The sequence below is a fragment of the Mesoplodon densirostris genome, chromosome 4 (genome assembly GCF_025265405.1).
Source record: "Mesoplodon densirostris isolate mMesDen1 chromosome 4, mMesDen1 primary haplotype, whole genome shotgun sequence".
NCBI lineage: Eukaryota > Metazoa > Chordata > Mammalia > Artiodactyla > Ziphiidae > Mesoplodon > Mesoplodon densirostris.
The window spans coordinates 129,845,575-129,873,429 of NC_082664.1; the positions used below are offsets into that span (position 1 = coordinate 129,845,575).

At 37.8% G+C, this 27,855-nt stretch overlaps 1 protein-coding gene across 7 annotated transcripts in view; it reads left to right on the plus strand.

Moving 5' to 3' along the window:
- Window positions 1–27,855, plus strand: part of HERC1 (HECT and RLD domain containing E3 ubiquitin protein ligase family member 1) — a 220,482-nt gene that overhangs the window by 149,837 nt on the left and 42,790 nt on the right. For 3 of the 7 annotated variants that reach the window (XM_060097205.1, XM_060097208.1, XM_060097206.1), the window contains exons 42-58: window positions 5,989–6,105; window positions 8,459–8,690; window positions 9,713–9,837; window positions 10,845–11,065; window positions 12,070–12,338; window positions 13,103–13,155; window positions 13,846–14,046; window positions 14,756–14,930; window positions 18,028–18,298; window positions 18,438–18,651; window positions 19,774–20,030; window positions 21,064–21,191; window positions 21,901–22,028; window positions 23,086–23,286; window positions 25,263–25,393; window positions 26,227–26,426; window positions 26,829–26,934. In XM_060097205.1, coding sequence (XP_059953188.1) covers window positions 5,989–6,105; window positions 8,459–8,690; window positions 9,713–9,837; window positions 10,845–11,065; window positions 12,070–12,338; window positions 13,103–13,155; window positions 13,846–14,046; window positions 14,756–14,930; window positions 18,028–18,298; window positions 18,438–18,651; window positions 19,774–20,030; window positions 21,064–21,191; window positions 21,901–22,028; window positions 23,086–23,286; window positions 25,263–25,393; window positions 26,227–26,426; window positions 26,829–26,934 — 3,029 coding nt within the window. Of the gene's footprint in view, window positions 1–5,988; window positions 6,106–8,458; window positions 8,691–9,712; window positions 9,838–10,844; window positions 11,066–12,069; window positions 12,339–13,102; window positions 13,156–13,845; window positions 14,047–14,755; window positions 14,931–18,027; window positions 18,299–18,437; window positions 18,652–19,770; window positions 20,031–21,063; window positions 21,192–21,900; window positions 22,029–23,085; window positions 23,287–25,262; window positions 25,394–26,226; window positions 26,427–26,828; window positions 26,935–27,855 lie in introns of all 7 variants that reach the window. The other 4 variants (XM_060097204.1, XM_060097207.1, XM_060097209.1 and 1 more) reach the window with 4 other exon arrangements.

Consider the following 27,855-nt stretch of genomic DNA (forward strand, 5'->3'; position numbering starts at 1 on the left):
ATTTAAAATATTTCCTTTACTGCCATTTTAATGGGTTTTCAGGTATTAGTAGGACTAAATGCTTATGTTCAATTCACTATTTTAAGTTTATTCATTTTAAAAAAGCGTTTATTGGACTATAATTGATTTACAATGTTGTGTTAGTTTCAGATGTACAGCAAAGCGAATCAGTTATACATATTCATATATCCACTCTTTGTTAGATTCTTTTCCCATATAGGTCATTCAAGAGTATTGAGTAGAGTTCCCTGTGCTATACAGGAGGTTCTTATTAGTTATCTGTTTTATATAAGTAGTGTTTATATGTCAATCCCAATCTCTCACTTTATCCCTTTTCCCCCCTGGTAACCATAAGTTTGTTTTCTACATCTGTGACTCTGTTTCTGAAACTTGTTTTATGGTGCGGAATATGGTCTGTTTTTTTTGTTTGTTTGTTTTTTGTTTTTGTGGTACACGGGCCTCTCACTGTTGTGGCCTCTCCCATTGCAGAGCACAGGCTCCAGACACGCAGGCTCAGCGGCCATGGCTCACGGGCCCAGCCGCTCCGCGGCATCTGGGATCCTCCCAGGCCGGGGCACGAACCCGTGTCCCCTGCATCGGCAGGCGGACTCTCAACCACTGCGCCACCAGGGAAGCCCTATGGTCTGTTTTTATAACTATTCCATTTACACTTGGAAAAAATGTGTATATGCTACTGTTGAGTGGTATGTTCTAGAAATTGTTGGTTAGGTCAAGTTGATTGATAGTGTTGTCCAAGTCTTCTTTATCCTTACTTATTTTTCATTTACCTATTCTATCAATTACTGTGGGAGTGGTGTTGAAATCTCTAATTGTGGATTTGTCTATTTCCCCTTTCGTTTATTAGTTTTTGTTTCATGTACTTCTAAAGCTCTGTTTTTAGGTCCATAAACATTTAGGATTCTTATATCTTCTTAATGAATTGACCTCTTTATTGTTATGAAGTGACTCTCTTTATCCGTGTTAATTCTGTTTGCCCTTAAATCTGCTTTATCTGGTTTAAATGTAGCCACTTTTGATTTTTTAATTTGTTTTATAATCGTATATCTTCTCCCATCATTTTACCCTTAACTTATTTGGGTCTTTGTATTTAAAGTAGATTTCTTAAAGGTAGCCTATAGTTGGGTCCAGCTTTTAAAATTCAGCCTTATGTTCTCTGCCTTTTAATTGGAATGTTTAGACCATTTACCTTTACTGTGATTATTGTTATAGCTGGGTTTAAATCTACCATCTTTTTTTTCCATCTCATCAGTTCTTTGTTTCCTTTTTCCTCTTTTTCTATCTCCTTTGAATTAAATGAGTATTTTTAAAATTCCATTTTATCTCCTTTGTTGGCTTATTAGCTATACTTGCTATTGTGTTTTTAGAGATTACTTTCAGGTTTATAGTATACATTCTTAATTATCACAGTCTACTTTCAAGTAATGTTATACCACTTCATGTATAATAGAAGAATCTAACAATAGTATGCTTTCATTTCCCCTTTCGCAGCCTTTGTACTTTTGTTATTATAAATTTAACTTATATGAATCTTATAAAGCCCCATAATACATTATTATTTTTGCTGTATACAGCCAATTATCTTTTAAAGATATTTTTAAAAACTAAAGTATGTATTTTTTATTTACTCACATATTTTCTAGTTTTGAGATTCTTTATTCTTTTATGTATATCCATATTTGCATCTGGTATCATTTCCTTCTGCTTTAAAGACTTCCTTTAACATTTCTTGTAGTGATCTGCTAGTGATAAACTCTTTTGGCTCTTATATATCCAAAAGAGTCTATTTCACCTTAATTTTTTGAAAAAATATTTTCACTGGGAATAGAATTCTATATTGACAGTTGTTTTTTTTTTTCTTCAGTACTTTAAGTTGTTGCGCTCCTGTCTTCTGATTTGCATTGTTTCCAGTGATAAGTCTTCTGTCTTTCTAATGTTGATGTAATATGCCTTTTTCTCTGGCTGCTTTTAAGATTTTTCTTTTTATCAGTGGGCTTAAGCAATTTGATTGTGATCTGCCCTGGTATAGTTTTTTTCATGTTTCTTGTGCTTGGGGTTTATTGAGGTTTTTGGATCTGTGGGTTTAAAGTTGTCATTAAATTTGGAAATTTTTCATTCATTATTTTTTTCAGATTTTTTTCTGTTCCACTACTCCTCCGTTTCAGTGTCTCCAGTTACATGTATATTAAGCCACTTGCAGTTATCCCACAGATCACGATCACTGATGCTCTGCTCTTTTTTTGTTTTTGTTTTAAATTCTTTTTCCTGTCTGTGTTTGATTTGTGATAATTTTTATTGTTGTGCCTTCCGGTCACTAATCTTTTCTTCTGCAGTGTCTAATTTGCTCTTAATCCCATCCAGTGTATGTTTCCCTTCAGATATTGTATGTAGTTTTCTAGAAGTTCTGTATATGTCTTTTTTTTTAATCTCCCATGGCTTTTATAACATACTCAGTCTTTCCTCTACCTTACAGAATACATGGAATAACAGTTCTCATTATTAAAACAGTTATATTCTGTGAACACAGAATTAGTGAAAACTGAACCATTGTTCCCTAGGGAAAATACAGGGCTAGGTTTCTGTGAGCTTCTGGTCACTTCTTTGTCAACTGATGAATATATAACCTTATTTTATGTGTGTTTCAATTTAAAGACACCATATTTAATATGTATTGTTGATTCATTAGCATTGAACTCATGGCCAGCAACACTATTAACTCATGCCTGCGTGAAGCTTAGCACTTACATTTTCTCCATAAGGCACATTTTAGCCTTCTTGCACTTAGGAACACTAGACAGCATTTCAGCACTATACTTGGGGGCCATTTTAAACAATGAAATCACCAACAAAAAGCACAAAAAAATGCAAAAGAAGTAACACTAAATAGCACAAAAGGACAATTGTTATAGTCTGAGAGCTGAAACAAGAATACAGAGCATCACCTTGTTTGACCTCAGCTGGGAACAAATGCATCAGAAGACTGAATTTTTTGGTCACCCTGTGTGTGTGAATGACTGTGAAAGTGCCATGAGTATTGATTTTGGAGTTACAAATTAACTTAAAGGAGTAGATTAATTGGCAGATAGGGAATCCACAAATAACCAGAATCAAGTGTATTTATAGTATCTGTTTTAATGTCTGTGGTACTTAATTTATCAATTATTTCTAGATCTGTTTCTATTAATTATTTTTTCTCCTCATTTTGAATTGTGTTTTCTTGTTTCTTTGCATGTTTGGTAATTTTTTATTCGATACCAGACATTGTGAATTTTACCTAGTTGGGTGCTGGATATTTTGTATTTCGTTAATTGTATTATACTTAAACTTTGTTCTAGAATTCAGTTAAGTAACTTGAAAACAATTTGATTCTTTCAAGGCTTCCTTTTAAGCTTTGTTAGGTGGGACCAGGACAGCCTTTAGTTTGTTTAGTATTCTATCTAATACCTTATGCATTACAAAGTTTTTTCATTCTGGCTTGTTCTAACACAAACTTCCCAACCCTATGTGAGCTCTAAGGATTGTTCTGCCTGCTGCTTCTTGGTGACTCTTTCCCTAGCTTTGGATAGTTGCTGTATTAGCATCAGCTGAGGACTTGAGGGGAAGAGGACCCTCTGCACATTTCTGGAGTTCTCTATCTGTGTAGCTGTCCTCTTTCCATACAGATCTCCCCTCTCTGGATTCTGCCCTGTGAATTCTAGCCACTTTTGAACTCTCTACTCTGTCTCCGCCATTCAGAGCGACCACTGGGTTTGGCTTGAATTTACCCTCCCTGACCTGCAGTTTGGGAAATTCTTTCCAGGCAGTAAGCTAAGGCAGTTGTACACCTTGCGTCATTTGATTCCCTTCTCTCAGGGATCACCGTCCTACACTACCTATTGTCCAATATCTGTAGACTGTTGTTTGATAATTTTTGTCTGTTTTTTTAGTTGTTTAAGGTGAGGGTAAATCTAGTCTCTATTACTCTACCATGGCAAGGAGAAGTCCATCAGATATATCAGGGCTATCACCACTGTAGCAGTAATGACATTTTTTTAAGCGAAAATGAGAGTTATAGTCTTCCCTCCCTCCCTCCATCCTTCCCTCTTTCCCTCCTTCCCTTCTTCCTTACTAATTCAATTTGAAAGCCATTAAGTGGGGCCAAGCTAGGGAGGCATTCATGCCAGCAGGGTATGGGAGGTGTGTGGGTTGTCAGAGCCAGATTGGGGTGAAGAAAAACACCTCTTGTGTGTGGGGAGTGGCCTGGTATAAGGTGTTGGAGTCCAAGTGGGGCAAAGAAGTGTCCATATGGCCTGGCACTAGGTGTCAGAACCATATAGGATGAAGAGGGCCTCCACTGGCAGCTGTCCACTGAGAGGGCCTTGGGACAGTGATGCTTCAGTAGCAGTACACACACCTAGTGCCAAGATCCTATCTTTGAAATACCATTCTCTACTAGAAGGAACCTTGATCTTCTGAGAGAGAAATGGCTGATTTCAGGTCTCAGTATGAGATGAACCTAGAATATCTTGTACCATAAAGTGACAAAGTACTCAGAGAATGATGGGCACAGGCTTGAAGGGTATAGAAATCAGAGTGAAGGGGCATCCACTGGCCAAATCTGGGAGATGTGGGGCATAAAAATAAATAATAATTACCATAACAGACAATAACTCATGAATGCAATGACAATCCATAACCCTATACTGATGGAGAAAGGAGAAGCTTTGCTTTAGAGTGGAATACCAACTGATGAATCTGAAAGCAATGATGGACTTAAAAAAACCCATCATTTTGTCAACCATCATAATGATAATTAATTCAGCCAGTAAGCATAAATGGATGCAGAATGAAACTGATGAAGAATGAGATATTTACCTATTCTCATAGTGTTTTCCCACAAATACTTATTAATTACAAAGAAAAAAAAAGTACCTTTACAGTGGAGAAACCTGGCAGATACCAGCTTAACTCAAGTGATCAAAGTTAACATCATCAAGTTAACCTTGTCACACCCATCATAATGGGACAACATGAAATCATGAACCATCTAATAGAATGCTATAAGAAGAGGGCAACGTCAGTTTTGTGCTACTCCTGCCAAAATGCACAACCTGAGTCTAATCATGAGGAAACAGCAGACATCAGATTGAGGGACTTTCTACCCTATAACTGGCCTGGAATCTTCAAAGTCTCAAAGTGAAGGAGACTGAAGAGACATGAAAACTAAATGTAAAGATGATCCTGGATTAGATCCTTTGCTGTAAAGAACATTATCAGGACTTTCCTTGAAACTAGAATGGAATCTGGATTAGATGATAATTGTTAATTTCCTGACTTTGATAGTTGCGTTGTGGTTATACAGGAGAATGTTGTTATTATTATTTTTTTTTTGCGGTACGCGGGCCTCTCACTGTCGTGGCCTCTCCCGTTGCGGAGCACAGGCTCCGGACGCACAGGCTCAATGGCCATGGCTCACGGGCCCAGCCGCTCCACGGCATGTGGGACCTTCCCAGACCGGGGCACGAACCCGTGTCCCCTGCATCGGCAGGCGGACTCTCACCCACTGCGCCACCAGGGAAGCCCAGAATATTGTTATTTGTAAGAGTAATATATTAGTATATTCAGGGAAGATGGAGCATTATGTCTGCTACTTACTCTCCAGTGGTTCAGGGGTAAAAGAATTCTTTGTACTATTCTTACACATTTTTGTAAAGCTTGAAATTTTTTGTAAGTAGGGAACTATTTTTAAAAAAGAAAACATTAAACATTTTTTTCAGCAGGTTTGTTTCATAATAGCTACTTTATCTTTAAGAAAAACCTTAAAAAGCTATATCAAATTTAGTCACATTTAGTTATTAGAGAATTCTTAGTAGAGTAACATTTCATTATATTTGGACACTATTAAGAAAATTGGGAATTATGGTTACTATAAGAATACTTTTTACTCATGGTATATAGTGATATTTAGGACTTCTCTTTCTTTTGTCTCAGCCTTGTCAGACCCAAGCAGTAGACTTTCAACTTCTCCTCCTCCTCCAGCAATTGCAGTACCCTTGTTGGAAATGGGGTTCTCTCTCCGGCAGATTGCAAAAGCCATGGAAGCCACAGGTAGTATAATTTTTTTTAATGTTTTTTTAATTGGAGTATAATTGCTTTACAATGTTGTGTTAGTTTCTGCTGCACAGTGAAGTGAATCAGCTATATGTATACATATATCCCCTCCCTGCTGGACCTCCCCCCTCTCCCCATCCCACCCATCTAGGCCATCACGGAGCACCGAGCTGAGCTCCCTGTGCTGTACAGCAGGTTCCCACTAGCTATCTATTTTACACATGGTAGTGTATTTATGTCAAACCTAATCTCCCAATTCATCTCACCCTCCTCTTCCTCCCTGTGTCCACATGTCCATTCTCTACGTCTGTGTTTCTGTTCCTGCCCTGCAAACAGGTTCATCTGTACCATTTTTCTAGATTCCACATATATGCATTAATATTTGATATTTGCTTTTCTCTTTCTGACTTACTTCAGTCTGTATGACAGACTCTAGGTCCATCCACATCTCTACAAATGACCCAGTTTCATTTCTTTTTATGGCTGAGTAATATTCCTTTATATATATGTACCACATTTTCTTATCCATTCCTCTGTCAATGGACATTTAGGTTGCTTCCATGTCCTGGCTATTGTAAATAGTGCTGCAGTGAACATTGGGATACATGTGTCTTTTTGAATTATGGTTTTCTCAGGGTATATGCCCAGTAGTGAGATTGCTGGATCATATGGTAGTTCTATTTTTAGTTTTTTAAGGAACTTCCATACTGTTCTCCATAGTGGCCGTATCAATTTACATTCCCACCAACAGTGCAGGAGGGTTCCCTTTTCTCCACACCCTCTCAAGCATTTATTGTTTGTCGACTTTTTGATGATGGCCATTCTGACCAGTGTGAGGTGATACCTCACTGTAGTTTTGATTTGCATTTCCCTAATGATTAGTGATGTTGAGCCTCTTTTCATGTGCCTCTTGGCCATCTGTATGTCTTCTTTGGTGAAATGTCTACTTAGGTCTTCCGCCCACTTTTTGATTGGGTTGTTTGTTTTTTTGATACTGAGCTGCATGAGCTGTTTGTATACTTTGGAAATGAATCCTTTGTCCATTGTTTTATTTGCAAATATTTTCTCCCTGCAAATATTTTCTCCCAATGTGTGGGTTGTCTTTTCGTCTTGTTTATGGTTTCCTTTGCTGTGCAAAAGCTTTTAAGGTTCATTAGGTCCCATTTGCTTATTTTTGTTTTCATTTTCATTACTCTGGGAGGTGGGCCATAAAAGATCTTGATATGATTTATGTCAAAGAGTGTTTTTCCTATGTTCTTCTCTAAGAGTTTTATCGTGTCCGGTCCTACATTTAGGTCTTTAATCCATTTTGAATTTATTTTTATGTGTGGTGTTAGGGAGTGTTCTAATTTCATTCTTTTACAGGTAGTTGTCCAGTTTTCCCAGCACCATTTACTGAAGAGGCTGTCTTTTCTCCATTGTTTATTCTTGCCTCCTTTGTCATAGATTAGGTGACCACAGGTGCATGGGTTTATCTCTGGGCTTTCTATCCTGTACCATTGATCTATATTTCTGTTTTTGTGCCAGTACCTTGCTGTCTTGATTACTGTAGCTTTGTAGTTGGGGAGCCTGATTCCTCCAGCTCCGTTTTCTTTCTCAGGATTGCTTTGGCTATTCGGGGTCTTTTGTGTTTCCATACAAATTGTGAAATTTTTTGTTCTAGCTCTGTGAAAAATGACATTGATAATTTGATAGGGATTGCATTGAACCTGTAGATTGCTTTGGGTAGAATAGTCATTTTCACAATATTGATTCTTCCAATCCAGGAGCATGGTATATCTCTCCATCTGTTTGTGTCATCTTTGATTTCTTTCGTCAGTGTTTTATAGTTTTCTGAGTACAGGTCTTTTGCCTCCTTAGGTAGGTTTATTTCTAGGTATTTTATTCTTTTTGCTGTGATGGTAAATGGGATTGTTTCCTTAAATTTCTCTTTCTGATCTTTCATTGTTAGTGTATAGGAATGCAAGAAATTTCTGTGTATTAATTTAGTATCTTGCAACCTTACCAAATTCATTGATTAGTTCTAGTAGTTTTCTGGTGGCATCTTTAGGATTTTCTATGTATAGTATCATGTCATCTGCAAACAGTGACAGTTTTACTTCTTTTCAAATTTGTATTCCTTTTATTTCTTTTTCTTACTATAACTTTTTATGTATCATTATATGCAGTTATGAGAAGCACCATCTTTATTAAAGGCAGTTTGTTTTTTAAGAGGCCATAAAGGTTTGTAAGATTTTTAACACAAGATTCAATTACAGTGGCAACATAGCAGACAGTCTTAAACTGATAGCATGAATAACTAATTATTTTGCCCATAGTCAGTATTAGACCTTTTTTTCCCCCTGTTCAGGTGCTCGAGGAGAGGCTGATGCCCAGAACATCACTGTCCTTGCCATGTGGATGATAGAGCACCCTGGGCATGAGGATGAGGAGGAGCCCCAGTCAGGCAGCACAGCCGACTCAAGGCACGGAGCCGCAGTTGTAGGCAGTGGTGGGAAGTCAAATGATCCATGCTATTTGCAGTCACCAGGAGACATACCATCAGCTGATGCTGCTGAAATGGAGGAAGGCTTTAGTGAAAGGTGAAATTCCAATTTCCATATTTCTGTTCCATGTGTTATAAATGGTATCCCAAGAACCCCATTATGTCCCTTCATAGATGCTTCTAATGGTATATAAGGTTGATAACTAGAGAGAGATGAAAAGGTAGACATTTCAGTTACAAGCTTATGTTTCTGTGAAGCACCCTTAACAATGACATGACAGGTTTTGACTTGAATGATGTTTTTATGAAATAAGGAAATAATTTTAATATAAAATTGCTGAAAAGAAGAAACTGAAAATTAAAATAAATTTATTCTGAAATAAAGTAAACATGTTGATAAAATAATTTGATTTTATTTAAGAGATATAAACTAGAATGTTCATTTTAATATAAATTGACTTAAAGTAATGCATTCAATAGAAATGGACTTTTAAATCTTTTCTGTATCTTAATATGGGTTTATATTTTCATTTCTTCTTTAGTTTTTAATATCCAGTACAATACACCCCTTTTTAAAGTTGTGAAATGAATTCTCTGATAATGCCTAGCCTAAAAAGAAATGTAATAAAATATTCTGTAATTCTTTCTAAAATCCTCCCCCTTCAGCACTTCTTATGACTTTAAATCTTCGTTTCATTTTAGCTCATGAAGTTATATGGGGGGCTTGTGTCTTATATTAATATGCAGACTTCTTCTGATAAACTCAATGAATATTTTCATAACTTATTTTGAAATATCTGTTTTTCCAAGGCAAGGATTTCCAATCGTTTCAATTTTTAAGTATTTAATCATTTAGGATTTAGTTAAGGCCGTTGACCTCATTTGAATTTAAACTTGCATTAAGCGTAATTTCATTGTTGGTATATTTCAAAACTAGATAAAATTATTGCTCAGGGCAATATGACATATTTATAAGCCAGACACAAAAGATATGTTTCAAAACATATTTTGTTCTCGATAATATTTGGAGGAAAGAGTACTACAAGCAAGCTTGCACCTGTGCTTTCTGTTCATGATGATTTTTAAAAATGTGTGTTGCTTTCAAACTTGCTCTTTTAGCCCTGATAATCTGGATCATGTAGAGAATGCAGCTTCTGGAAGTGGACCACCCGCTAGGGGTCGCTCAGCAGTTACAAGAAGGCACAAGTTTGATTTAGCTGCTCGAACATTGCTAGCAAGAGCAGGTAAGTATATGTTTCACATCCTTCTCTTGGTGAAAGTATTATACAGTTTGTTTATATTTTAAAGTAAATGTAAAAGCAACATTAAAGAAGATGTAAACTAATGATACTAAGTATTCAGTACCTCCACATTAAAAGAGCAACTATTTGCATATTACTTTCTATGCATTTATATAATTTTACATAATTTAAGTCACAGCATACATTCATAGATTGATTTTTAAGTTCCCTCTGGGAGCAGAAGGCTATACTGGTCACTTGTAAATATTGAGGAATTTCATAAATGCTCTCTCTGCCCTCAAAATACTTATAATTTAAGAAGTGAAGATGCATGTTTAAGACATCACTGATGAGAAGGAGCTAGAGAGAGCACTGTGCCAAAGTAGGCAATGGCTTTTCTGATGTACTTTGTGAATTTTAGGGCTTCACTACTAGGTAAGGCCCAGGTAAGCAAAAATATATTTTTTCAGTACCTTAGTAAATATTTTTAAGATTATGTTCTGGGCATGTGAAATTTAAATTATAGGGAATATATTTTCCAAACTAAAATCTAGAATATGTCATTTGTCAAAACAGAGTTTAATCTTTGAACTATTAAAACGTAAATAATGATTCAGTAATTTATGGAAACAGAAAAATTGAGACTGTCCTAGAACATATAGGATGTGTATTTAATATATAATGAAAGCGACTGACAAAAAAAAAACTTAAAAGGATAATAACAGCTCATATTTATTGAGTGTTCTTCTATATAACAAACATTATGAAATATTTTACATAGATTATCTTATTTAAACCTGTCAGCAGCTCTGCAAGGTATGAATACTATTATCCCCATTTCACGGAAGAGGAAACACGTATGTTAGGTAAAGTTTTATGTTTATGGTTTGTAATCCAATAAGTCAGCTGAGGTAGGCTCTCACCTGCATTGTATGGCAGTTAAGAACTGGCAAAATATTCAGAATTATTTTATACATGCAAATAAAATGCCTCTCTTGTTTTGTTCTGAGCGGGGTTATACCGCTCTGTGCAGGCCCATAGGAATCAAAGTCGGAGAGAAGGAATATCTTTGCAACAAGACCCAGGGGCATTGTATGACTTTAATTTAGATGAGGAATTGGAAATTGATCTTGATGATGAAGCGATGGAAGCTATGTTTGGACAAGACCTGACCAGTGACAACGATATTCTGGGAATGTGGATCCCAGAGGTACTGGATTGGCCTACCTGGGTGTGTGTGACTGCAGCGGGGGCTGCTCTGACTTATTTTCCTGCCCTCCTGTTCATACAGCTTACTAATAACAGCATTTCCTAGAGTTGTAACACTCTGAAAAGTCTGACATCTCATCCTAAAGTTTGGGGCTTTAACACTTGAGGTTACTTTGATGCCTACAAACTAGTAAGAAAAAGTCTCTCTTGTTGCTTTCTCTGTGCGATTTTATTGCTTCTCTCCCCAGACTAGATGAATAGAGCCATGCTGTGATAATTTGATTTCTGATATCAAAGATAGATTACAAAATAGGCATCAGGTCCCAGTCAGCTCTGCTGGGTGTTTAACATGGCTACTGTGCTTACCTTGCTATCTGAATGCATGCTCTTCTTCTTTATAGGTTCTATTTAATCACTGTAATGCCTCATTCTAGGAACCAGTGCCACCTAGATCTTGTAAATGCCTCCATCCAAGGGCAGGGTACATGATGGGTTTGTATGTTTACATTGTTTAGCATTACACTTTTTGTAGCAGGGAAACAGAAGTTCACAGGTATAAGTTCTATAGGAAAGAGCATATACCATATTATGTTAATAAGATAAATGAATCCAAATGACTTCTTAGAAATTCAGAAAATAGATATGCACGTTATGATAGATAAACATGTTATGCATGTTTATATTTAATATATAAAACCAAGATGAAAGTAGTTTTCATTGGAGGGATTTTAAATCATTTGAGATGGGGCAGATTGTCATTTTTATTAATAACTTTTTTCTCAGTAGGATAGTCAGTTACTTTTATTGTCACTTATTAGTGTGAGGAAGGGGCAAAGAACACCTTTAGACCGTGTGATCTGGATTTTGATTTGAAAGAACTTTGTTATATAGCCTTGACGAACATCTTGCAAATATTCTAGCATATGTAAACAAAGTTGTTAATTTAATATAATAAATTATCTGTTTACCTCTTCTTAATTTTATGTTAACTTGACTAATAATTTGATATGAAATTATTTTGTGCAGCATGTTTGTGAGTCTGAAGACAGGGAAGAAGTGGTGGTATGTGAACTGTGTGAGTGCAGTGTTGTCAGCTTCAATCAGCACATGAAGAGAAATCACCCAGGCTGTGGGCGCAGTGCAAACCGCCAGGGCTATCGCAGTAACGGCTCCTATGTGGATGGCTGGTTTGGTGGTGAATGTGGGAGTGGAAATCCATACTACCTGCTATGTGGCAGCTGCAGGGAAAAGTACTTAGCCCTGAAGACCAAATCCAAGGCAACAAGTTCTGAAAGGTACCTTGAAATTGGATAGATAACCATACCCTCTGATCGAAGTATATAAAGTATCTCTCATTAAGACATGGGAATTGTAGCTTTTTTAATGTGAGGAGTAACCTTTAACCTTTCCTTTATAAAGTCCTATGATTGCTGAATTGGGGACAAGGATGAGGGAGGTGGAAGAATTCAAGTTCCTGCCAGAGGTGGGAGCCTGTAGTCTGGGAACAGTGGTATGGCCTCAGGTCCTTCACTGGAGTTTGACTGTGTTAACCTTTAATTTGTTGTCAAGTTGTGAGTGGGACCCTTGCTTTAACCTTCAGGAGGCTTATGTTCAATTTTTTTCTTTGGTGTTTCTCACCATAGTTTTAATATCTTAAGGTTTTTTTTCTTGATGAAAAATATAGACTGTTCAGATTAAATGAGCTTCCATGAAAATATTACTTCTTTATACCCTTGAATAGCAACTATTTGCTATTGAGTAGGGTTTTTGCCCTTATTGTCAACTATTAAAGTCTTTAAGGCGTTCTGGAATAGGTTTTGATTAAAAGACTTACGTAGGTAACCTAGAAACCTCCCCAGTATTTTGGTAAAATAGTCATTGATTTTGTAAACACTTACATACCAGTAGTTTTTATTACATTAGCCCATAACATGAAATACACTTTTTTATTTTGTGTTGCTTTATTAATGACTTTTTAAAATGTCCTAATGACATAATTTGCACTTTGGGGCACTAACTGTTTTATATAAAAACACAATGTTCTTCGTGTTTGGTGCAGGTACAAGGGACAAGCTCCAGATCTAATTGGCAAGCAGGACAGTGTGTATGAAGGTAGTTGTTGTGAGAGCTTCTTTATTTCACATGTATTTTTGTATGTACCTTCTGCTTAACATCTGTTACTAAAACTTACCTTCATATGTTTGTTTGTATTTATGTACATGTTAACTTAAACTTCCCCCCAAAAGTTCAAGATAGTTTGGTAGCAACAGCCCTAGTTTTAAAAGTCAAAGGAAAATGACCTGGGTCCTAATACTAGCTTTGCCACAGAATGTTAATTTCTGGTGGCATACATATTTTTTCAAAGTAGGGAAAGTGTGTAGTACATTTTGAATTTCCATCCTAATTGAGGAAAGTAAAAGATAAAAAATTGAAGTGAGCCTCAGTTTATCTGGAGCATTCATTTATTTGAAGTAACTCATTTCCTAATGATTATGGACAGGGTCAAGAACTTTTTGTTGGCCCCATAATAATATTTTTTGTTCGTTGAAACCTCCATTACCAACTGTAACATGTGCTTTTGGTTTAAATGGATTTGACCGCTCTGCCTCCCTTTCCCTTAGTCTCACTATAACTCAGGAGTGCAGTTTGGTTGGGTCACCAGGAGATGGTGCCGTAGTTCATTTTGTAGGCGGTTGGCTTTCAGTCCATCTGCATTTTAGACATATCTCACAATAACCATTGCCAGCAGAGTTATTTCATGTTTATATTCACATACCATACACTTCTTTATTTAAATTCCAGAAGACTGGGACATGTTGGATGTTGATGAAGAGGAAAAGCTAACGGGTGAAGAAGAGTTTGAATTACTCGCTGGACCACTTGGTTTAAACGACCGCCGCATTGTACCAGAACCAGTCCAGTTCCCTGACAGTGATCCATTGGGAGCATCAGTAGCAATGGTAACAGCGACCAACAGTATGGAAGAGACTCTGATGCAAATAGGTAAACTTGAAATGCTGATTGGCATGGATTTTATAGAGTATATTAATTTGCTTCTTAGAAAGGTAATAAGGTAAAGGTTAATAATAATAAGAGTTCAACATTTCCTATCCCATCAAGTATCTTTAGCCAGTTATTCTAATGTTTTGAAGGTATAGTATAATACTAAGTTTCTGATATTTTCTTTTTATAAAATGTTGAAGTGATAAAAAGAAAGTTTATAAAATGTAGGGGTTTTTTTTGTTTGTTTGTTTTAAACTTTGTGTTAAGAGAAACCTGGAAATGAATAAAAACTATTTTGCAGTATTTTTTAATTTCGGTGTGAGGGTATGGTAACTTTTTGCTGTATGGAATATTAAATAAAGAATTGGCACAGTACTGGTGACTCAGCCCTTTATGTGTACTCAAACCATATTTTAAAAACTATATCTTTCCTATATTTGTTAATATCAGTAGAAGTGATATATGAGCAAAAATAAATAAAACCAAAAAATTTAAGAATCATATTTTTCCTATAATAGATTATTGACTTAGAAATGTCCATTTCTCCCAAGCAATTTTCTGTATAACAAAGTTCCAGATGAGCAAAGCACATTGATTTGCTTTATTTCCTGGTAGCCTAGAACCTAGGTAGAATGGAAAATTTTTTCAGTAGTCCGGCTGTTTTTTTTCTTACCTTCTTATAAACTAAGCAAAATGTTCTTTTTTTCAGGTTGCCATGGCTCTGTAGAAAAGAGTTCCTCTGGGAGAATAACATTAGGTGAACAGGCAGCTGCCTTAGCAAACCCTCATGACCGGGTGGTGGCTTTAAGGAGAGTGACTGCTGCTGCTCAGGTTCTTCTGGCCAGAACCATGGTCATGAGAGCTCTGTCTCTTCTCTCAGTCAGGTAAGTGTTATTTTGTGTCAAAAGATGTTAAGTTAGCTTCTAGTATGTATTAGACAGGAGTCTGGTATTGTTTGGGAGGATAGAAGTTTTAGAAACTTGAATAGCTACTGTTGAATGAAAGAAGTTAGACATAGTCATCATTATTATTCATTCATTCAGTCAGTCATTCAGTTAATGCTTAGCTCTTTTTAGGTAGAAAATATTGCCGTTATAGTAACTGAGTAAACTGAAAATTTTATTTTATTATCTGAAACGGGAAACCAAGGCTGTTGATCCATTTGGTGTAGGGTCAAAATAAAAGGTCGAGTGAGTTTTTCTGCAGAGTTTACCAACTGTGTAGCTAAGTCAGCCTGTATATTCCATCGTGGAGACTCTTGCTATGCTCAAACTGTGGAGCATAATGTTAAAAAAGGGAAGAGTGCCAAGAATACCTAAAAGACATCCATTTAGGAAATGATTAAGTAGGGGTATTTAGAAGTAAATCATGAAGACAGAAGGACCCTGAAAGAAAAACTCAAAGTTTAGATGAGGACGTCCCTGGTGGCACAGTGGTTAAGAATCCGCCTGCCAATTCAGGGGACACGGGTTCGAGCCCTGGTCCGGGAAGATCCCACATGCCGCGGAGCAACTAAGCCCGTGTGCCACAACTACTGAGCCTGCGCTCTAGAGCCCGTGAGCCACAACTACTGAGCCTGCGCTCTAGAGCCTGCAAGCCACAGCTACTGAAGCCTGTGCACCTAGAGCCCGTGCTCCGCAACACGAGAAGCCACCTCAATGAGAAGCCCGTGCACCACAACGAAGAGTAGCCCCTGCTCGCCACAACTAGAGAAAGCCTGAGCGCCACAACGAAGACCCAACACAGCCAAAAATAAATAAATTTTTTTAAATGGATATTTTAAAAAATATTTAGATGAGACTATATGGGGTTGGCTCAAGACTAGACAGTTCGGACTGTGGAAAATGAAGTTCAGAAACTGACTCACATGTGTAGATAAACATTTGATTTATGACAGTGCTTACATTACAGACCAATGAGGAAAGGATGGTCTTTTCCGTAACTTGGGCTAGGTCAGATGGTTTATTCACTTAAGGAAAAAAAATGAGTCTTGGCCCCAGCCTCAAACTATATAAAGCAAGTATTTCCAAGTGGCTCTTAGGTCTAAATGTGAAATGTAAATCAATATAAGTTTCTATAAGATAACAGAGGAAGATTTTATTCTTGATCTTGGAACAACCAGAGATTTCTTAAGCAAGTCACAAAAGACATTCACTTTAAGGAAAACAATTGATAAATTGGACTACATTAAAAAAGAACTTCTGTTTAGCAAGCCATTTAGGAAGTAAAAAGGCAAAAAAGTTAAAGGGAAAAAAAAACACTGAATGGGAGATGATCTTAGCCATGCATGTAACCAACAAAATATGTAAAGAATTCTTATAAACCAGTAAGAGAAAGACAGACAACCCAAAAGAAAAATGGACATAATGACAAAAGAGGCTCTCAAAATGGCCAATAAACATGAACAATGAGATGTTCAGTCACATTAGTCTTCAGAGAAATGAAAATGAAAACCCCATGAGATACTACTACACACCCATCAGAATGGTTAAAATTTAAAAGACTGGGGGGAAAAAAGTGATCATGACGGTGTGGAACACTTAGAACTCTCATACACTGTTGGTGAGAAAATAAATTGGGACAGTTACTTTGGAAGACTCTTTGATAGTACCAACTAAAGGTGAATATTAGCATACTCTGTGACCCAGAAAAACACTTCTGGGTATATATCCAACAGAAATGCTTACATATGTGCACCCAAAGCCATATTTTTGGCTGCGTTGGGTCTTCGTTGGCTGCATGCGGGCTTTCAGTAGTTGCGACGAGCGGGGTCTACTCTTTGTTGCGGTGCGCGAGCTTCTCCTTGTGGTGGCTTCTCGTTGCGGAGCACGGACTATAGGCTTGTGAGCTTCAGTAGTTGTGGTACACGGGTGCAGTAGTTGTGGCTCGCGGGCTCTAGAGCGCAAGCTCTGTAGTTGTGGCGCAGGAGCTTAGTTGCTCCACGGCTTGTGGGATCTTCCCGGACCAGGGCTCAAATCCGTGTCCCCTGCATTGGCAGGTGGATTCTTAACCACTGCACCACCAGGGAAGTCCCTGTACATTGCTCTTTTAGGCTTAATGCTGTTGCACACTTAACAAACTACAGTGTAGTGTAAACATGACTTTTACATGCACTGGGAAACCAAAAATATTTGTGTGACTTTCTTTATTGCAATATTCATTTTATTGTGATGGTCTGGAATTGAACCTGAACATCTCCACAGTATGCCTCTGTGTCAATGAAAATAATAACTGCTGCTGTAATGCAACAATGTGGATGAATCTTACAAGCATAATGCTGAGTAAAAGCAGCCAGACAGAAGAGAATACATACTTTATTATTCTATTTATATGAAGTTCAGTAACAGGCAAAACTGGTTTATGGCCTTAAAAAGTTGGAATAGTGGTTACTTCTGAGGGCCTAGAGACTGAGAAGGGCCCAAGCAGTCTTCTGGGGTATTGGTAATGTTCTGTTTCTTGATCTGGAAGGTGGTTACATAGGTTTGTTCAGTTTGTGAAAATTCATGGTTTGTAAACATTTCTGTAAGTTATACTTTGGTAATTCAGGTATACTAAAGTATGTCAATATTTATTAAAATAAAAAAGTTTCAGGGCTTCCCTGGTGGCGCAGTGGTTGAGAGTCCGCCTGCCGATGCAGGGGACGTGGGTTCGTGCCCCGGTCCAGGAAGATCCCACATGCCGCGGAGCGGCTGGGCCCGTGAGCCATGGCCGCTGAGCCTGCGCGTCCGGAGCCTGTGCTCCGCAACGGGAGAGGCCACAACAGTGAGAGGCCCGCGTACCGCAAAAAAAAAAATAAATAAAAAAATAAAAAAGTTTCAAAGCAGTTTCCAGCTTACATAATATTTTTGGACATCTCTAAGGACATGTATGACTAATGATAGTGCAGCTTGCCTTTTATTTTGGTTGTTGGTGCTATGGATGATATGTGGTCCCTTAAATTTATTTTCTTTATGCATCTAAAGTGTTTTCCTTTCCTGGCAGTGGTTCCAGTTGTAGCCTGGCTGCTGGTCTTGAATCTCTGGGGCTTACAGATATCCGAACGTTGGTTCGATTAATGTGCTTGGCTGCAGCAGGGAGAGCTGGCCTCTCCACCAGCCCTTCCGCCATGGCAAGCACTTCAGAACGCTCACGAGGTGGGCACAGCAAGGCCAACAAGCCCATTTCTTGCCTGGCCTATCTGAGCACAGCAGTGGGATGTCTAGCATCAAACACTCCTAGTGCTGCAAAACTCCTGGTGCAGTTGTGTACACAGGTAGGATAGTTTTCAGTGCTTTTCTTATTACATTGCTTATTTCCAGCCAATTCTTAAAAAATCTTTTGAGATAAAATCTTCTTTTTGTTCCAAAATTATATGTAAAAATTACACCTGTTTGTTCTGATTGCCTCTTCAGAACTTGATTTCTGCTGCAACAGGGGTAAATCTAACCATGGTCGATGATCCAATTCAGCGAAAGTTTCTACCTAGCTTTCTCCGAGGAATTGCTGAAGAGAATAAGCTTGTAACCTCCCCAAATTTTGTTGTAACTCAGGCCCTTGTGGCATTACTAGCAGACAAAGGGGCCAAACTGAGACCTAATTATGATAAGTCAGAAGTTGAAAAGAAAGGTAAGTTTCATACGATTTAAATATGCAGTCTTCTAATCAATTTGATATATTTTTAAAAATATGTTTTTGCATTGTTGTATGTGATGAATTACATAACATCATGTATACTTATTAAGTTAGATCATAAGAAAAGTGCATGGATACTTTTTCATTGTGCCTGGAAACAAATATTAGAAAATGTACCAAATTAGTCATGGTTTGATTAGATTATTTTATTAGATTATGGTTTGGGTCACCATAGATAATAATCCTGGTAGGCTTCCTGAATATAATTTATATAAAGTAGTGCTATTTTTTTCTTTGTCTTAAGATGATACAATTTGAAGGGACTACTTAAACATAGTATTTACCCTTCTCTTCATCAGGACCATTTGGCCAAGAGAGATGGGCTTTTGGATCTATCAGTGCATTTCCTTGACTGGCTATTAAGATCACTTTTTTTAAATTTTATTTATTTTTAATTTATTTATTTTTGGCTGGACCGGGTCTTCGTTGCTCTGCAGACTTTCTCTAGTTGCTGCACGCGGGGGCTACTCTTCGTTGCGGTGCACAGGCTTCTCATTGTGGTGGCTTCTCTTGTTGCGGAGCATGGGCTCTAGGTGCACGACCTTCAGTAGTTGTGGCTCGCGAGCTCAGTAGTTGTGGCTCATGGGCTCTAGAGCGCAAGCTCAGTAGTTGTGGTGCACGGACTTAGTTGCTCCATGGCACGTGGGATCTTCCCGGACCAGGGCTTGAACCCATGTCCCCTGCATTGGCAGGTGGATTCTTAACCACTGCACCACCAGGGAAGTCCCTAAGATCATTTTGAGCAGCAGAAGCCAAACTCTAATTCTTCAGGGCATGCTCCCTCTGCCCTGGCCTTAAAATGATTTCTGTTGCATTCTCAGTCAGTGTATCCTTAGAGCAAAGACTATTGATTAGTGTATATAAATGTACATTTGCAGTGAATCAGATTTAATATAGAATTTGATGTGAGATAAATGCTTTATACCTTGTATGCATATCTTAGTGAAATGATTGCTTGAAAAAGTGCTAATTCTTAAAAGATAGTTTAACCCATTTTTGTTTGTTCACCACCACCAGCTCTCACCTGGGCATCATTTCATTGTTTTGTTTAAGCAGGTTTAACTGCCCAATTGTATGCCCATCCTTCCTATGATCCTTCTGCTGTAGGCCCTCTGGAGCTGGCTAATGCCCTGGCAGCCTGCTGCCTCTCCTCCAGGCTATCCTCACAGCATAGGCAATGGGCTGCTCAACAGCTTGTGCGCACTCTTGCTGCACATGACCGCGACAACCAGACTACTCCACAAACACTCGCTGATATGGGAGGAGATCTCAGAAAATGCTCCTTTATCAAGTTGGAGGCTCATCAAAACAGAGTATGTATTTTGACCCCCAAGTGTGTCAGTCACCTTATGTAAGATAAAATAGTTTCTCCTCTTCTCCAAGAGCTTAAAGTTCAGATCATGGGTGTGTGTATGTGTGTCTCTCTCTTTCTTTCTCTCTCTTACATACCCACACACACACAAACACACACACAAGCTAAATTATCAGTTATTTGTCTGGTAGTTACCAACTCTCCTTTCTCTACATGTGTTTGTTGTATACTATATGATATAATATTATACAAATGGGAAAATCAGATGGGGGATGAGAAGAAAACCAAAGGAATGGCCTCACAAAAGATGAGGGTTTATACATGCAAGAAAAGAAGCAATTGGTCTCCCTGTTTTATTTTTTTTATTTTTTTATTTTTATTTTTTATTTTTTTCTTTTTGCTGTATGCGGGCCTCTCACTGTTGTGGCCTCTCCCGTTGCGGAGCACAGGCTCCGGATGCGCAGGCCCAGCGGCCATGGCTCACGGGCCCAGCCGCTCCGCGGCATATGGGATCCTCCCAGACCGGGGCACGAACCCGTATCCCCTGCATCGGCAGGCGGACTCTTAACCACTGCGCCACCAGGGAGGCCCGGTCTCCCTGTTTTAATCTAACTCACTGAGCTCCTGAGCAGTGACAAGGGCAGTTTAGGAAATGAAGACTGACCTCTATTTTACCAATTTAATCATTTCTTAGTCTGTGTAATTAGTTTTATAGAACATGCTGAATATTTCTATTTTATTGAATTAAATAAATGTTTTTTAATTAAATAAGCATGTGTAGTAAAGATTGTGAACAGGTCTAAGATAACTCAAATGAGTTTGGGCATAGTACTTTAAAGCTATACTTCAAGTAGGTGTATATTTACAAGCCAGTTAGAAAAGAATGAGACCATGCATGTTGTTTTATAACATGTATACTTCTCTTTTACAATTTCATGGTAGATCTTTTTTTAATTTGATAGAACTCTTTCAGATTATAGAATCATTTGAATTAAAACTTGCTCAAATATTGCTGGACTTTTTATCTTTTCTAGGTAATGACTTGTGTTTGGTGTAATAAAAAAGGACTCTTGGCTACAAGTGGCAATGATGGCACCATCCGGGTGTGGAATGTCACCAAGAAGCAGTATTCACTGCAACAGACCTGTGTGTTCAACAGATTGTGAGTACTGACATTAGCTCTCTTGGGTAACATTTAAAAATAAGACAATCCTAAACATGCTTCATCTTGGTTGTGTTAGTGTACTCAAATTGTCACTAAAATTTTTTAGTTTTTTCTCTTAGAACAGTCTCCAGTGTTTTTTTTTTTAATTTACAAGATAGTAATTTAGAAAATAAAAATACTGTCAATATCTGTCAACTTACTCAAAATTAAATCAAGGTCTACTATGCCAGCATTATAAATGTTCAATTCTATAAAACAGTAGGCTAATTTTCCATCATTCTTCAAGGATTATTTAGGAATTAGGGTAATGATATTTCTTCTGTAGCAGTGTAGCATCTTCTATATTTTTATAGCTAGCCATAAAACTTCCCTAGCTATTAGGCAAACAAGAGTCAGTGTGCTCTGAGTAATAACCATATGTATAACCCATATGGAATCAGAATACTTTTGTTGACAAATTATGTACTACATTAAATGATGAATTGTCTAAGTATTATTCTTTTGTAATTCTACATTTTTCACATTATGACAAACACTAGCAATTATGTGATTGTCAAATATTGCTAGCCAGGCTTTTGAAATGTAAAAGCTTTTGATTTGCCTTTATGTACTATAGTCTATATAAAACCCTTATTTTAAGGTTTAGGATTTAGTTTACTTTGTGATGATGGGGATTAGAATTCCATACATATCTGTTATATTCTAGGGAAGGTGATGCTGAGGAAAGCCTGGGATCACCTAGTGATCCAAGTTTCTCACCTGTTTCCTGGAGTATCAGTGGCAAATATCTAGCTGGGGCTTTGGAAAAGATGGTGAATATCTGGCAAGTTAATGGTAAGAGTCACATAAATACTAGTAAACTGCTGAAGCTACTTTTTTTAAAAAAAGCCTTTCTCTTAGCCTTCTAAGTCCAAACATTGGCTTCCCTTCACCTTGAATCTCACAATCTGTTCATAAACTGTGAAAATCTATGCATAGTATGGTTTAAATTAAAGAGAAAGTGTTCATTTCCTGACTTTTTCTTCTAGGAGTTTCAATTAACCAGGTAGTTGTAAACTAAAAATTCTTTCTATGTACCACTCAGCATTCAGGATAGGATTTGAGGAGAAGTAGCAGTCACTGCATTTTTAGCTATGTATTCTTTTGAATCACCTGAAATATTTCTATTAATTTTATCTGTTTCACAGGGACAAACTCTTGTTGATTTTTTTTTTTTTTTTTTTTTTTTTGCGGTACGCGGGCCTCTCACCGTTGCGGCCTCTCCCGCTGCGGAGCACAGGCTCCGGACGCGCAGGCTCAGCGGCCACGGCCCACGGGCCCAGCCGCTCCGCGGCATATGGGATCCTCCCGGACCGGGGCACGAACCCGTATCCCCTGCATCGGCAGGCGGACTCTCAACCGCTGCGCCACCAGGGAGGCCCTCTTGTTGATTTTTAATAACCTCTCTGGAAAGTAAAAATTATTATTGTAATCTTGGGCTTACCAGCATTTTTGTTTGCTTTTGCATGTTTGGGTAATAGCTGTTCTATTTCATATATTTGAAGGAACAGCTAGCCTTAACTATAGGTAAATTTTGTATGTTAATTTGGTTTTCAGTAATTATTAGGAAAGGACTTAAGTGTTTGACATTTGTATGTTGATTATTTTCCTTTATTCTTTCTCCTATAAAGCTATCATTTTTGTCCTATTAATAGTTACAGAAAAGCTATGAATTTGATAATCATATGTAATATATAAATGAAGGATCTTGCCTTGCAGTCTTATTCATTAGTAGGCTATTATGAAATTGGGGACTACTTTGAGTGTATTAAATTAAATAGTACGTATTTTTGTTATTGTTATTGTTTTTAAGAATTAAGTGGCAACTAGTTAACATTTTCTCCCTCTTTAGGAGGAAAAGGGTTAGTAGATATTCAGCCTCACTGGGTATCTGCCCTGGCTTGGCCAGAAGAGGGTCCATCCTCAGCCTGGTCAGGAGAATCTCCAGAATTATTGTTGGTGGGACGGATGGATGGATCTCTAAGACTGATTGAAGTTGTTGATGTATCCACCATGCACCGTCGAGAATTGGAGCATTGCTATCGAAAGGATGGTAAGTGACTGGAATTCTGTCTGGTTGAGAAAGTGTTCCCCCCAGTCAAATAGATTTACTTTTTTGGCACATGCTGAGTAAATATTACTTTTGGTTTTGTTTTCTAAATTGTTCAGTTGGTATTTAATTTTAGTTAGTTACTAAGTTGAAAGATATTTTTTTGTCAACCCCTACCACACATCACTGCCAAAATAAGATCTAAATTAGTCATTTATCCTTTGTGCAAGTGTCTGAACACTTCTAGTGGGCACTAGGTCTCTCTAGAATGTTAAGAATGTCCAAGAAGAAAAAAGATAATAATCATTGATGGAGATGAAATTGTTAACAAATGAGTAAAATTAAGGAAATGGGGGAAGGAGGAGATGGGGAGGGAAGTTTCTGATTTAAGAAGTCATAGTAGGAAGCCTACTTTTACTTATTTTCTCGCTATCTTCCTTTTGGATGGCTAGGCATCTTACTAGATAGTTTTTGTTAGATGTTTTGGGGGAGTAGGATATCTCGAAGATCCCAGTCACAGCCATGCAGTTTCAAGGCCTAGAGGACAGCACGCTTGCTTCTCAGATGTCTGAGAGGAAAGCTCGCCCTCTCTTCTCTTCTCTCTCAGCATGAAGGGTGCACTGCCCAGTTAGCAATCCCTGTCCTCCCCTGACAGCCCGTGGCTTCTTTTTATTCACAGAGTAATGCTAATGTCATTACTCTCAGTTTCTGTCTTCTGCGAATACTGGGGATCCTCCAGAAACATGTCATCTCCACCACTACAAGTCAATATTCATTTGCTTTCTTCAAGGTCCATAGCCCCGGTCTGATAGTATCGTAGGGTCTCCTGCAGAGGCGGGGGGGGGGGGGGTGGCTCTGGCTCATTGTGGGGACAAAGACACAGGCAGCAGCAGTTCTGGGGAGTACGCACTGGCCTGAGCCCTCCTGGTGGCTGCCATTTTCTTACCCAGTTTTTTTTCAAATAGGTAATACCATCATAGGGTTCAAAAAATTTTAAGTTTAAAAAGGTATACAGTAGGGAATTCCCTGGCGGTTCAGTGGTTAGGACTCCACTCTTCCACTGCAGGGGGCATGGGTTTGATCCCTGGTCAGGGAACTAAGATGCCACATGCCGCATGGTGCAGCAAAAATAAATAAATAAATAAAAAGACATACAGTAAAAAGCCTTTCTCACATCTGCTCAGCTCCCATGTCCCCATTCTACTCCCACAGATACTGTTTTTTACTTCTTTTGTAGCCTTCCAGTGTTACATATACTTAAAGAAACAAGTATGAATATAGATCGTTAGAATATAACATGTTTAATAGAATATGGAAACACACTGAATAGGCAATATTAAGCAAAAGAAGGGACAGGAAATTTTTTTTTCTAAGAGTTGGATTATTTCACTTCTCAGTTTCATGGTAGATTCTGGTCCGAAAGGAAAGAACCTTATACAATGACTTAAAATCAGCAAAGGAATTCAGTTGTCTCTGTTTTTCAATAACCACTTCAAAATGAAAGATTAAAAATGAGGTACTCCTCGTCACTTACAAATAACACTTTTAAAGTGGGTTACATGGGCTTCCCTGGTGGCACAGTGGTTGGGAGTCCGCCTGCCGATGCAGGGGACACGGGTTCGTGCCCCGGTCTGGGAAGATCCCACATGCCGTGGAGCGGCTGGGTGTGTGAGCCATGGCCGCTGAGCCTGCGCATCTGGAGCCTGTGCTCCGCAACGGGAGAGGCCGCAACAGTGAGAGGCCCGCGTACCACAAAAATAAATAAGCAAAAATAAATAAATCAATAAAGTGGGTTACATGAAATCCCAGCTGTAAGCTTACATTTTGTCTAAATGTGTTAAAGAGATGTTTGTAAACTTACTTGCAGTGGTTGTAGAGGTATATATTTGTTGCAAAGTCTCTGTCTTTTAAGGGAGACAATGACAAATAAGTCTCTCTTATTTTCTTTAAAAAATTTTTATTTTGTTCTATCATGTTAGTGTCTGTAACTTGCATTGCTTGGTTCAGTGAAGACAGACCATTTGCAGTGGGATATTTTGATGGAAAACTGTTATTGGGAACAAAGGAACCGCTTGAGAAAGGAGGCATTGTTCTAATTGATGCACATAAGGTAAAGCATCTTTACCTGATGGTTGCTTTTTCTTGTTTTATACTGTAGTATTGCTTGATACTAGTTTTCTCAAAGAACTTTTTTATATCAGTCACTTATGATTTAATATTCTGTTGTTATACGAAGTCTTTGGACCATGTATGTAAATGGAAAAGTCTATGTAAGAAAGCCATTGAGCTAAGAAAGAGGTAAAACCAAAACAGTGAAAGAGGAATACCCTTGGAACACCCCCTGTCAGAGTACCTCCCACTAATGCTAGAAATTCCATCTATGAAGAATGATTCCTTTACCTTAAACAGAGGTTGCCAGTTCAGATGCTTATGGGGCCATCTAGGCAAGTAACATAAATGCATGAAGCCAGGAGCTGGAAGGTGTGAAGGAGGGTAAAAAAAACGAAGTCAGAAGAACCCAATGATGACAACCATATAAACACAAGACATGTCCCAGATTCTCATAGTATTAGCTATTTTTGGTGTAAGAGATGCTTTTTTAAAGAAGTCTCTTCTTTTTCATATTTTAATGATCAGTAGTCCATAAAAATAACTTTTAAAATGGTGATGAAAGATAACATATCCCTTCTGAATCAGAATTTCATAATTCATTCATCCAGCTAACATTTATTGAGCTTTGACTGCAACAAATATATATAGTGCAGACTATATTAAAGGGTGAGTTGGTCTAGTGATTGGAAATAATATGCCAGTATCTAATTTGCATAAAATGTTGATTTCAGAATAACTGAGTGATAGAAGTATAGGTCATAAATTATTAAGTTTAAAGTATTTGTGAAGGAAGCATTACTATGATTTTTTTTCTACCTCTACCATTTTAAGGATACTCTTATTAGTATGAAGTGGGACCCGACAGGTCATATTCTTATGACATGTGCCAAAGAAGAAAATGTGAAACTCTGGGGGCCTATTGCAGGATGCTGGCGCTGTCTACATTCACTCTGCCATCCATCTATTGTAAATGGCATTGCTTGGTGCAGCCTTCCAGGGAAAGGATCCAAGTTGCATTTACTGATGGCCAGGTATGTTGTAAATTTGTGTGTGTATGTGTCTTAATTTTTATATTAGTATAGACTGTTACTTGCATTAAGTGTGGCTTCTCAATAATCTTAAACAGTTTACTGCCAGTTACTGTTCTTATAATGTGTAATACCATAAGATCACCTTAGAGAAATAAAGAAGTTTTCCATTGTGAAGCTTGGGATATGTAATCCAAAGATATGCCATCTCCTTAACCGTGTGTGATATTGTTAGAATATAGATCCTACTTGTATTTCTTGTGAAAGATTATAGCATACCTATTACAAATAAATTTTTAAAATATACTGTAGTAGTTCTATCAGGTCTTAATTGATTGCTCTTTGAAAATATTTTTACTTCTGCATATTGACATGTTTTGGTTTTATGTGATCAAATTTTTTAAGTGGCTGTCAGAGTGGCTTAGTATGTGTTTGGCGTATTCCACAAGATACCACACAGACCAGTGTGACTAGTTCAGAAGGATGGTGGGACCAGGAATCAAATTGCCAGGTAAATATTCTGGTGTTTTTGAAGACTTTATTTGAAACCACAGATAGTATATGTTATCAAGTAATAATCCTACTCGGTATCTCAAATGTCAAGAGCCATTAGGGAAATGTGAATAATTGTCATACTTTGTGTGCTCTCTGAATTAGCCTAATTTTTTTATAAGTCAGAGATACCATAATTGCCTGTTAAGGTGAGATGTTCAATAAATATGGAGTGGTGATTGTTTATGGTATATAATCAACACTACCAATAGGTGAGTCCTAAGTTAAAGTATTTGGTACAGTGAAGCAGGAACACCACGGGAGCACTCCTATTCAAAGTATCTCTTACTGATACCAGAATTCCACCTATGAAGAACCATTCCTTTACCTTAAACAGAGGTTAAAAATTTACAGTAGACAGGGAATTCCCTTTCAGTCTAGTGGTTAGGACTCAGTGCTTTCACTGCTGTGGCCCTGGGTTCAATCCATAGTCGAGGAACTAAGATCCCACAAGATGATTGGCATGGCCAAAAAAAAAATTATGGTAGATGCTCACAGAGCCGTCTAGATAAGGAACATAAATTCATTCACAAAGCTGTGGAGAAGGTAAAACACACACAAACACACACACACACACAAACACACAGGAGCGCACATGCTTCATAGAAAGGGCATAGCTGCCACAGAGGAGATTGCCACCCTCCAGAAATTAGAGCCTATTGCTACCAGATTGTCAAATTTTTTTTTTGGTGGACATCAAAAATTCAGTGTTTTAAGTAAAATCTCCCAATATTAAACATTGGCATCTGACTTGAAATTCTTTAAAACCCTGGTTGGCCAGTTGAATTGTATCCCTGAGTTGCCAGTTTGCAACCTCTGTTGCTTTCTCTTTTGTTCATTATACAAATACATTATGTCATTTTTGGGTAAATGAGTATAT